This window comes from Mustela putorius, unplaced genomic scaffold, assembly GCF_011764305.1.
Source record: "Mustela putorius furo isolate JIRA1106 unplaced genomic scaffold, ASM1176430v1.1 tig00000508_pilon_pilon_pilon, whole genome shotgun sequence".
NCBI classification, from domain to species: Eukaryota; Metazoa; Chordata; class Mammalia; order Carnivora; family Mustelidae; genus Mustela; species Mustela putorius.
In genome coordinates this window covers 21,840,112-21,852,268 of record NW_025421402.1, presented here as the reverse complement: position 1 = coordinate 21,852,268, position 12,157 = coordinate 21,840,112, and the positions used below count along the sequence as shown (strand labels likewise).

Here is a 12,157-nt window from a genome sequence, read left to right as displayed (position 1 = left end):
CGGGGGCTCCGCGCCCCCATCCTGCCCGGGCATCGCCCTTCAGTCCTGGGTGAGACATCTTTCTCCTGCTCTGATTTCCAAGCTAACGTCCTCACACCACACACTGCAAACCACCCCGCCTCGAGTGAACTTGACAGCGCCGGCGGAATGTTCCCCGGGCCTCCTTCCGCAGCCGGGTTCGTGAAGACCGAGGCAGGAAGGTTTCTCTGAAGTCACTTTCTCTTCACGCTCAGCTTCGCCCTGTGCTCCTCCCCAGGCCCCCGTCGACAAAACACCCAGGCCCCCCTGGTTCCGGGCCCTCCACCCCACCCCTGCCCCTGAATCAACGACAGCTCATGTGTAAGAGGTTTTTAATTTCATCTCGGTATGCCATTACGCGTGGAGGAAGGATCTCTATTTGTTTTCACTCACACAGTTTCTGCTACGTTCTCCAGCTCTCTGCCACAGAAGCCCACGGAGTCCCACAGCATCTGCACGATTTCCACTTCCCAGACTGGCTTGGGCTTCTGGGTGGTTTACATAAATTATAAACATGAGCACAAAAATCACACAACACAGACTCTACCATAAGGGATCACGTCCCCTTTGCAGAGAGTGAAGGGACAAGGGTCGAAGGCCCTGGACGTCCTCGGCAGTGAGGCCAAGCCTGGACTGGCCCCTCTCAGAGGGTTCCAATCGGACCCCCCGGCTTCCCCCTGAGACCCGTCTGCTTTCCCAGGAGGCCTCCTAGCCCAGAAGTAGCTGGTCCTAGCACCACGAGTGGAGGGCAGGGTGCAGACTCCCGCGTTCGATGGCAGCAGGCCCTTCTGGCTCCAAGTCCGAACAGCGGGACAGAAGGAAGCAGCCCGGGTTTCCGCCTGGATCCCTGCCGCCTCTCTGAGCTCCAGAAGGCTGTTTAGAAATAGATTTTCTAGAACGGGGGCCAGCCGACATCTTATGAAAAGAGCCAGACAGCACAGGTAGTCAATATTTCAGGCTTTCGGGGCACATACGCTCTGTCCCATAGTCCTTTTTTTTTTTTTTTAAACAACCCTTTAAAAATGTAAAAAAAAAAAAAAAAAAGAAAGAAATAAAACAAAATTTGTAGCTGGCAGGCCATAAAACACAGCCTGAGGGCCGTGGTTGGCCAACCCCTGGTCTAGAACACCACGATGCCCTCTCTTCCATCCCCTCAACGACGGCCTCCTCCCCAGCGCAGGACTCCAGCCCCGAGAGGCCCTGAGCGGGCCTTCCCAGCCGAGGCTCTGCATCAGGGACCTCGGCGGGCAGAGTGGCCCTCAGGGCGCAGGGTGCCAACCGTCTCCCCCTCCGGGAGCCTCTTTTGCCAAGTGGCTGGTCCGGTATTTTAGACAAATACCAGCTATTCGTTCCAGCCCTGCTCATGGGTCCTGGGGGGTGAATGAAGCCTCGGCGTCCCCCAGTGAGGTAGGTACATAGTGTCAGCCTCATCCCACACCTGCCGTTGCTGAAGTTCAAGAGCAAAACTGACCTTCCTACTGCTGCCCACAACTACACGTCAGAACTGAAAAGAAAGCTGAAGAGTCTAGGCTTTACCCTTTCTAAGAACACACTCGGGGACTTTTCTGTCCCCTCCAAGCCCCATGATTCAACCCCCAAGAGAGCAAGAACCTCGACGACACTCTTGAAAAGAGAACTCGCTCCAGCACTCGACGCCCCGGGCTCAGGCGGAGCGGCCCTCTCTGCCCTGCCGACAAGTCTCTTCAAACGAAAAATAAAGTTTATAAAAGTAAATTATCTCATTTTATAACTTAAGTGCATCAAGCATTTCCTTAAATATAGTTCACACTGAAAATAAAGTTACTTTTGCTGTACAGTTGGTGTCTGTTATAATTAGGAATAAACTCTGATGATAAAGCATGGAAGCTTACACACGCACACACATCTATCTGTCTGTCTGTCTGTCCATCTATGGGTATATGGATGCGTAGACATATGCACCTCTTGACAAAAGCTTCCCCAAAAGAGCGGGAAGTTGTTAGGAGTCTCTAGATACCTATAGTTTGCATAAGAATGTCTATATTAAAAGTCCCTGTCCTTAGAGATAAACACATCTTCACACCTAAAGCTAAGACTTATCAGAAACATGAAACTATGCGATCCGTTACGTGTTCAGTCTTTGGAAATGCCGAGCTACATCAGGTCGTAATATAACAGCATCCCCGACAAAACTCCCTCCCCAGCCCACCTCTTTCCTGGCCTCCCCATCCTAACGCCGGCCGACCCCTCGCGGCCTACGGTTGTTCTGGGTGGGAGCCCAGCCACAACTCGAGGGGAAGACTCAAGAGGTAAAGTAAGAATTCTGCATGGAGTACAGGTGGTCGATGGGGTTTCCCACTCGGGACTGCAGGGGCCCGGCTTCTGAGGTCGCTAGGAAACAGTCACCCAGGTTGCTGAGGGAGGTGTCGTCACTATCCAGGTCGTGGAAGAGGGGTTCGGCACCTGAAATGGAGACGACATGGTCAGGAGGGTCCCGAAGAAGGATTCCCTTTGGGATCAGGAATGTGGGGGAGTGCAGCCAGCGGGATGCCGTGGGGCGGGCGGAGGGACAGCCAGGAGGGGAGTGGGACGGAGGGGACCCCATCCCTCTGCAGAAGACCTCTCAGGGCCTTAGCGGGCTCCAGCGGAAAGCCCAACCACAGAAAACATTATCAACTAGGACAGGCCAGAGGCCCGAACGGGGTGCCGCAGCAGCAAATGTCAGAACGTCTAGACGGTGAGTTTGGGGAGTGGGCAGGAAGGGGCACCTCCACCTGGGGGGGGGGCAGGGCTCCGGGAGGACTCAGCCCCCAAAATGGTTCTTGAATGTGCATCGGGAAGAAAATCAACACGGGCTCTGTGAAGGAGGCTCGTGCCGCCTCCGGGGTCACAGGGGTCCGTTCAAACAGCAAGATCACACCGAGTGTCTGCTGCCTCCCCGAGTGTGTCCTGCAGAGGAAGGAGGGTTAGGGGCCCACCCTGGGCTAGTTTACACCCGGGACAGAGAAGATGGGAGGGCCAGCTGTGGATCGCTCGGGGACCCCAGTGACAAGAACAGAGGCATCTTCCCCTCAGCCTCCGCACGTGTGATCTGCTCAGACGCTCCCCGGTTTGTCCGAATGAGGGTCAGTGAAGTCTGCAGAGCTGGATCTTTGTCCCAGTCTGCTGCACACGTCACATGGGAGGACAGCGGTCACTTCAACACGGTTTTTAATGAAGGCAAAAAAAAAAAAAAAAAGCATTTGCTTGACAAAAATCTGTGAGCTGAGCCATGTCTCTCTAATGCCGTTTTGAAGGTTTGCCAAATAAAACTGTATTTTTAGCTATCAGTGCGGTTTATCACAGATGACCCAGATTAGATGCATCACATATGCCACTGACCTTCTCTGTATAAAAACACAGTGACCTTCATCTGGCCCTGAGACTGAACTTCAGCCCTCCACTCCGGAGCTCACGCACGCCATCAGCGTGCCCCGGCCCGGCTGCTGACCGTCCGCTGAGGCAGCAAGCAGGGCAGGTAGGGGAGCCTAAGCCAGCCTCACGCCCGGCACTAAAGGCAGCCCCAGCTGGGGTGCGCTGAGAGCAGGCAGGGGTTGCTCTACACCCCACAGTTCTGGTCACGCTTCAGGAGCGCGTTTGGAGCCCCTAAGTAACATCCGTTCAATGAGACATGGTGCTTTCTCGAATGGAACTATCACAAACGACTCTGTGTGCTGGTCCTTCTTCTGCGGCCACTGGTTACATGATTCTAGTGGCATTTTCTGGGCACGTACTCTGCCGGCTGCTTCGGTGAGGATCTGGGAACCGCGCAGATGTGTCGGGGAGGAAAGGCTGTGAGAGGTCCCTGAGGGGTGGGCGTCCGTCTTACCGTACGGGTGCATGTGGTCCCCCGGCATCTGGGGAGGGGTGAGGCCCTGTCGGAAGGGGTCTGAGCTGTAGACACTCTGCTCAATGGCCAGGAGCTGCTGTGGGGTGGGCAGAGCCGTGTAGGGGTTCATGATTCCTTCCATCCCAGCATTCCCGCTGCCGTTGGTCTGAGCTGGGGACAGAGAAGGCAGGTCATTCTCCAAGTGCAGCACGGGATCCCATGCTGGGAGAGAAGGCTGAGAGCATCTTCCGAAATTCATGTCCCCTGCTGCCCGGTGTCCCGACCCAATACCAGCCTTTGCTATGACTTTGGAAGGAGGAGTGAGAGGGGCGGGTGCCTGTGATGCCACGGGCCCCAGACGTGGAGTGGGACGTGCTGTGTCTGCCATCCCACTGTGGGGACCCCACCACACAGACTTCTCACAGGCCTGCTTGAGCAGCCCGGCCACACGGCAGCTGGCTTCCCCAGAGCCAGCAACCAGGCAGAGCACAAAGCAGAAACTGCCGTGTTTGTTGTGACCTTACCTAGGTCAGCCCTAGTCAGCGTCCAAGAGGATGGCACAAGGGTGACAAGCATGGAGAGATCATTTCACTTCCTGGCTCTTGGTTTCCTCATGTATAAAATGGTCCAGAATGAGGCGACATCAGTGGTTCCCAGCCTGTGCCCCACCCCCCAAGGGCCATCATGGGTCATCCTCAGAGAACAGGGATGGGGAAGGTGCAGTTGAACTTGGAGAGCTTCTTCGAAATACATCATTAAATCCAAGGTGTTTGATGCTACACACAAGTTTGGCAGTCCCTGGAGGGGATGGATCTAAAGACCCTTCAAGCATCCCCTACTGGGAGAGTGTCAGTCAGGTGGGGTTCGTGACTCCAGCCCTGCTGACCTTGTGGAACGGAGAGCAAGAGTCCGTGAGGCATGTGAACATGCTTTGGAACAACTTGCTACACTTGCGTAGAAAAGTTCTGGAGACTAGAGGACTCACGTCCTGCCTCCACATCCTGCTGTGGGGTTCTCTGAACATCGGCCTCTGAGCTCTCAGAGACTCTACTCCCCACGAGCTTCTGCTTTCTTATATCAGCCCTAGGATTTTGCCCTCGGAGTTGCCCTTTGAGTTCTCCAAAGCCTCAAGCACTCTGAATGTGTGTTCTCATAACGCCTTGCTGCGTTCTCCACCTCCCGAGCGTGCTGGCCTGTAAGAGTCCACATGCATGGCTTCTCCATGGCCGTGACCGTCTCTGAATTTCCCGGAGGCCCAGTGCAACAGGGCTGGTAGGCGTCATTCTCCCTCCCCAGGGACAGTCAGCCTGGGGTGCCAGGAAGCAGAAAGGCTGGTCCCAGATCAAATAGCTCTGGGAGTAGAGCAGGAGCAGCATCTGGGTCTGCTGACTAACCTGCCCCAATAACCTTCCCCAGTCCCCATGTCCTTGCTTAACTTCCCTCTCTGAGCATCTATCTTGACGTTAAGACACTGTTTGGTGTAGAAAATGAGAAGCCACGACAAATCTGGGCTGCAGGAGTCAGATTCTATACTGAGCCGAGCTCAGGTATCAAGCACAAGGCAAGGTCTATCCTGAAAGGGCAAGGAGTCCCGTCTGGGGCCCGAGAGCCAATGTCACAGTCATGGCCTTGTTCAAAATGTGGTCCGTGGGCCAGCAGTAGCGGGTGTCTGTTAAAAATGCAGAATCTCAGGGCCTACCCAGACTAGAGGAATCAGAACCTGTACTTTACCACATGTCAAGTGATTTCTGTGCACACTGATGGCTGACGATTCCTGTTTGAGGTACAAGCAGATCCCTTAGGGAATCCCGCTACAATGCTGTTGGGTGCATAGTCCTTTAAGAATGACATGGTCAGGGGCGCCTGGGTGGCTCAGTTGGTTAAGTGGCTGCCTTTGGCTTAGGTCATGATCCCAGGGTCCTGGGATCGAGCCCCACGTCAGGCTCCCTGCTCAGCGGAGAGCCTGCTTCTCTCTCTCCCTCTGCCTGCTGCTCTGCCTACCTGTGTTCTCTCTCCCTCTTTCTAATAAATAAATACAATCTTTAAAAAAATTCAAAAAAGAATGATATGGTCATAATATAGTTATATTTGATTTTTTTTCTTTTGGTTCCCTTGAAAGGTCCCACGATCTGTCCCTCTTGACCCCCTTCCCAGTGCTCACGTCAGCCGTATTAGCCACAAGAGCAAATGAAGGTGCTTACGGGAGGGGAGAGTTGGGGCAGCACGGCCTAGTGGAACCGAGGTTCAGAGACGTCTGCTCCGGTCCTGACTCACCCCCTAGTCAGCGAGGACCCGGGTCCCCCTTGTCTGCTCATCAGTGAGGTGGAGACAAAGGACTTCTCTGTTCCCCTGGTGCGAGGGTGTCAGACTCAGGTCGGCGTGAATCCATGAATGTGCCCAACCAGGGAGCGGGTTACTGTTTTACTCGCAGCATTTTTACTGTCTTATGTTGTTTACGAAATGGATAAGTCACAGTGACGTCCTCTGTCAACTGATTTGCTAGGAAGGACAAGGATCTGGCTGTGGCCTGGGCCCTGCGGGGATTCCTGCCGCAGCCCCCGGGACTCTGGAGGTGGCTCAGACCACAGCAGTCAGCATCCCAGGCCTTGGCTCGTGCCTTCGACCTTCTCCCCCAGCCCCCGGGCCTCTATCCTCGCTGGAAGACCACCGTTCTTGGTGCAGGCAGGGCTTCGCCGAGCCCAGAAGCGGCCTTCCGCCATCCACCAAGAGCCATGAGGTGGGCGAGGCCTGGACCCTGGCAGGCCTGGCTGGAGGGTCCCACTTACCGGAGCTCAGCCTCTGGGTGTTCTGCTGGTCCTGTTGCTGCTGCTGCTGCCTCCGGGCCAGCTTCTTCATCTGACAAGGAGAGGGGCGCTGGGTTAGGGGGTTAGATCGGGTGACCAGCAGCAGGCCCCTGCCGGGGACATACGAGCCTCGTGCGGAAAGCAGAGGGACCACACCCGCGCTCTCGCTCAGCAGAAGAGCCAGCGGCGCATTTGCCCACGGCTGTTTTGGGCTCTTCCCCTGCCACTGTGGGCCCGTCAGCTGGCTGGGAAGCATGAGGCCGTCGGTCCTCACAAACACGGGGACGTCCCCTCAGCAGAGAAACGTCGCTGCTCATGCGGTGACAGTTTCAAGTGAGGTGTAAGCGCAGGGGCGTGGGGCCCACAGCAAGGGGCTGCTGATGGCGTGGCACCTGGTAAGTGGCCGGAGGCTGCTCCCCGCCCCTCCCCCGTCTGCTGGCTCTGGTGTTCGAGACGCTCGCCAGACCCACAGCCTCGGGGTAAGGAGCCGATCTCCCAGAGCACGCGGGTACCACCAAAACCTCCCGGAAGGAGCATCGTAACCCAACTTCTTGCACTGTGTTCAGTGGAACATTAGGGTTCCGTGAGACCCTAACAAAAACAAGCATTTCTCAGAGCTTCAAACTCCCCTGCTTTAGGAAGCCATGAGGTTACGGGGCCTCTCAAGCCTATGGAAACATGGGGTCCTCCCAGGATGAAGTGTGTACCCAGGGCTCTGCTAGAATTCAGTTAGGGCAGCGCCGTGCTATCCTAACCAATCATGATCAGATAGTGAGATAGGAAGTTATCACCCTCTACAGATTAGGACCCCAGATATATGGGCCATGGGCCACATGCCTTTCTAGGGGCAGGAAACTTGACAAGCGCAAGACTATGGTGCAGCAATGTGGACCCTGGTGGGCTCCGGAAGACAGTATGATGGTTGGGGTGTATATGGGGGCACTGAGTAAAGGTATTAGTGCCACCATGCTACCACATGGCCCCAGAGCTGTCACACGCACGCTATAGAAGGTTCTCTTGGCAATTTTAAATTAACTTTGGTAGCTGCATTAGTTAAAGGTGATTTAAAGAATCCATTTTTACCAAAAAACACAAAAAGACATTTATGCCAGCAGATGGCTGGCCAGATTCACAGTCACGGCCACCAGGAAAATCAGTCATTTCACTAAAACAAATGCCCTGCCTCTCCCCCAAGCAGGACAGCTGTGGCCCACATGACTGCCCACAACAGAATTTCTGAATCGTGAGAACTACTCTATCCAACGAGTTCTGGTTAGACAACACATCCACAAGTAGTAAGTCCTACCTACTGCTATTTTGGGAAACCAGCCACACAGAGACAGACGACAGTATGAAGCCGATTACCTTTGCTCTCTGGTTCTGGAACCACACCTGGACGACACGGACGCTCAGCCCTGTCTCTGCAGCCAGGGTCTCCCTCACCTTGACAAAGTGGAACATTAGAAACAGAGAAACATCGGCATCTCAGAGAGGGGGAAGAACATTCCCGATGCAGCGCATGGGGAGGCTGGCAGGCCGCATCTTGGTGGGAGCTGGCTAGTGGCTAATGGCCACTTTGAGCCCAGACACAAGACCATTGCTTCCCTTCTAGTGGAGGGAAGCCCTTCACCAGGTAAATAAAGGAGGGAATAACTCATTAGATGTGTGTTCCAAGACGGGTTTCCAAGTGGTTTTTGAACATGAGCAAGACCCATCATCGATCGTGCTTTCGGAGTCGAGCCACGCCAATGTACAGACCTACTTAAGGAGAAATGAAGGTGAAAACCACTTTGCAATACAAACAGCGGTCTCTTGTTCTCTTCTGTTTCTGTTCCTTGACCTACATTTTGGTTCTGTCCCTCACAGCTCTAGGTGGCTCTGGGGGCTTCATGAATATTCATATTCACTGTTACCCTGAGCGAGCCCTCCTCAAGGAGAATGAGACCAGAGCCATCTGGATTCGGGTAGATCGAGAGCAGTCAGCTCTGACCAGAACATGTGCTGTGGCCCCGTAGAGACAGGACGGTCGGGATCCCCATGCTGAAGGATGGTTGAAACACTCCCCTCCATGCAGACACACGGTGAGGGGCGGGCAAGGTGGCAGGAATGGAAGAGTTGAGAAGCTCAGATTTTCTGAGAGCGAGTCTGAGAGACGCTGCCCTCTTGCTTAGATCCTGGGCAGACATGGGGTTAAACGCCTAACATGGGGGCAGAGAGCTCACAACAGGCCTTGGGAAGTGGTCCGCCTTCAACACACCACGTGGGCTGAGGCTTAGGAGAAGATGATTAAACCAGATCTTTAAGACACATCCTTCTGCTAAGCCAACTAAAATAGCAGTGTGCCCCGACCCCACCTCCACCTGCTGAAACCCTATCCATTTTTCAGAGGCCCAGCTCAAAAGCCACCTGTTCCACAAAGCCTTGCCTGATTCCCCAGACAGAAGTGACCTTTCCCTTCCCTGTGCTCCCACGGCTCCCGGCTGCCCCCCTGTAATGGTCCTCACAGCTTTCTCCCCCATGTTATGTGCACACACATCTCTTCCCTACTGGCTGGTGGCCTGCAGGCTGCCTGGCCGCCAGCACCAGCCACAGAGGCTGGGAGTCCAACCTGTAGAATTAGTAATAATAGAAGGAGATGATCATTGGTCCTTACCTAAGTCTGCTTTGGGGCTTTCCTTCCTCCCCGCTCCATGCCTGGAGTTTAAGGAGTATGAAGGCAGAGAAAGGTCTGCTGGAGGTCAAGTGCGATGGCAAACTGTACTATTGGTCAGTTCAGCAGACACGCCCCCTCCCTCCCCTGCACCCACAGGCAGGCCTTCCCCTGCCTCACTTGGGGTTAGCCACATGACTTGTCTTGGCTCGTGGGATGAGTGTGAATACGGAATGTGTGATCCAAGGAGAGCCTTTCAGTGGGTTTGCCCGGTATGACGTGGCCTCCTGCCTTCTGCCGTCCTCACGGGAACAGCGTGCTCCCTTGGCCTGGGGCCCCAGAGAGACAGGTGGAGCGGGCCTGGACCTGAGCCCAGCTGGGCCACAGCCAAGCTGCAGTCTAAGAGCAGGAACACGACGTCCGCTGGAAGCCACCAAGGTTTTATTTGTTATGACAGCAAAAGGTGACTAATACAGTAGAGAAAAAACAATGCTCGGTTTTTCAAAAATGTGTTTCCTCCACGAGATTCAACTGAAAAAGTTGTCTTACTTGGATAGCATCAGCAACGAGACTGAGCACGTGGCCGTCCATAAATGGCGGATACTTAATAAACCGGTGCAGCTGTCCGTGGCAGAGACTGCTGACTGTCCCCAGTGTCCCTTCTCTCCTTCCTCCCATTAACCACCGGTCAAGCTTCAGCAGGACATGTGGCCACCCAGGCCGACTCACTGCCCAACCCCCACAGAGGAGGCCAGTCATGGGATTAAACTCTGGCCACCATGTCTGAGTGCAAGTTTTACGCAGAATCTCGGGGCAGGCCTGCCTTCTACTCCCTCTTTCTCCACCACAGTGGCTGGAACAGATGGCAGCATGAATGAACCCTGTGGCAGGGAACAGAGCTCCCTGCTGACCTTGGGCTGCTTAGCCCTGGACTGAGACATGAGATGAAAATAGACTCATACCTCATTAAACCACCGAAGTTCACATCAGCCCCATTTGTCCCAGTTCCAAACTGGAAACAATCCAAACACACACCGACCGGGGAGGGACAAACTGTGACACACCCGTACCGGGCAATACCCTTCAGCCACAAAGATGAATGAAGTAAGACATCAGTGAATCCCAAAGTCGCCACTCCAAGTGGAACAAACTAGACCCAAACTAAATAAATATATGTCTACAAACCGCTCCGTTTTTGCTCTCCTTGTTAGAGCATCTGGGTTCATCCCCATAACTGTACCTACTGTTCTTTCTATCGCTCTCTGTAAACTGAGCTGGCGGCCACTCAAAGTGGATATGCGTGCACAGAAGGGATTGGGGATCTGGAGCCTTCAGCAGGGCTCAAGGCCACCTGCACAGCCTCCCCCAACGCCTTCCCTCCCCATGGGCAATCCAGAGGAGGGCAAGATACACAAACAAGTGGGGCCCAGTCCCCGTTCCTCCCTTCTTTCCCCTGTACCTTCCTGCAAGGCTTGGAGGACACTTCGAATGAGGCCTTGAATGCTCTCCTCTGTTGGGTCGTCAAGATGGTTCTGGGACGTTTGGGGCGCTTATGGTCTTTGCCGTCTTCGGCAGCTCCTTTCCCTGCCCCGTGGGCTGACTTGCAAAGACTTTCTTCATCATCGCTTTTGCCTAAAAGATGAAGAAAACACTGTTAAGTTCTCCAAAGCCACTTTCTGGAGCTGTATGTTATTGTATAACAAGGCACTCGGGTCCGTGTTCCCGGGATGGCTTTCCAGGTGAGTGTAGGAACCTCCGAAGGATTGACGTGAAAGCCTCCACTAAGAGGCCAAGGAAAGTCCTTCTAACATCTGGAGACAGCAACCAGAGAGTCTACCACTACGGCTCCAAACATTTTCCCAGGGTGGTGTCTTAGCTCCAAAGTTACTAACTATATCACCTTGAGCAAGGCACTAACTCTCTGACTTGGTTTCTTCACGTGCAAAACTGGGACAGGAGAGAACCCACGTCTTTCAGGCTGTTATGAGGATTAAATGAGTTTCTCAATAATGTGCTCAGAACTCTGCATGGCATGTAATAGATGCCCAAGAAGCACTGGTTATTAATATTCTTTCTTAAAAGTCATTTTTCCAAGTCTAGGCCTGGAGAAGTTTTGTGTAATTTCCTAGATACTGTGTCTGAAATTCTAGACACCGCCAGGGTGTGGAAAATATTACTGTTTAAAAGGCCATGGAGTAAATAAATAAATAAATAAATAAATAAATGGCCATGGAGGACCAGCATTAGATTACCTGCAGGGACAGATAACAGAATGGACGTAACACAGGTAGTCGGGCAAAACTGCTTGTGTTTACAGTAACGATTAAAGTAACTGTATTTGCCTTTACGGGAATTACTTCACAAGCTGTGAGCAATTGGAGGAAGGAAGCAAAGCCTTCAGTAGCCATCCCAGCCTCTCCCAGGGCCCCTCTTGCATCATGGACAGAGATCCAGGCGTGAGTGAGCCACACACCTCCTGCTCTTCATCCTACCCTCCTCTGAAAAGGGGAAGGTGCATACGCCATTTTAGTTCAGACTTCTGTTGACTGTTCCATCCAAAAGGACAATGGCTTCTTTCCTCTGTGAACGTTCAGACATACAGTTGGAACATGACGGGACACTAACCCGTGAGTTCCTGGAGGGCACGGCCCTTTCAATGTCATTGAACAGGTCTGATGTGGGCACACCTGAGTCTCCATCCACCCTCGCCCCCCATTATAAGCATGGAGCTAGGAGAGTGTGGACATGCCCTGGGCCTCAGTTTCCCCACCTATACCACCGCAGCGAATGGTACCCCACCTCAGGGTACCGTGGTTCAGGGGTAGGGCTATCGTGTGC

At 53.8% G+C, this 12,157-nt stretch overlaps 1 protein-coding gene across 1 annotated transcript in view; it reads right to left on the bottom strand.

Annotated features, from left to right (window-relative positions):
- Positions 1–333: 333 nt before the first annotated feature.
- The window catches only part of LMX1A (LIM homeobox transcription factor 1 alpha), a 155,634-nt gene continuing 143,810 nt past the window's right edge, over positions 334–12,157 (bottom strand). Inside the window, exons 4-8 of the mRNA XM_004751434.3 lie at positions 10,779–10,951; positions 8,035–8,112; positions 6,652–6,721; positions 3,866–4,036; positions 334–2,460 (exon numbers count right to left, since the gene is read on the bottom strand). Of these exons, the coding sequence (XP_004751491.1) occupies positions 2,300–2,460; positions 3,866–4,036; positions 6,652–6,721; positions 8,035–8,112; positions 10,779–10,951 (653 nt within the window). The 3' untranslated portion in view covers positions 334–2,299. The remainder of the gene's footprint in view (positions 2,461–3,865; positions 4,037–6,651; positions 6,722–8,034; positions 8,113–10,778; positions 10,952–12,157) is intronic.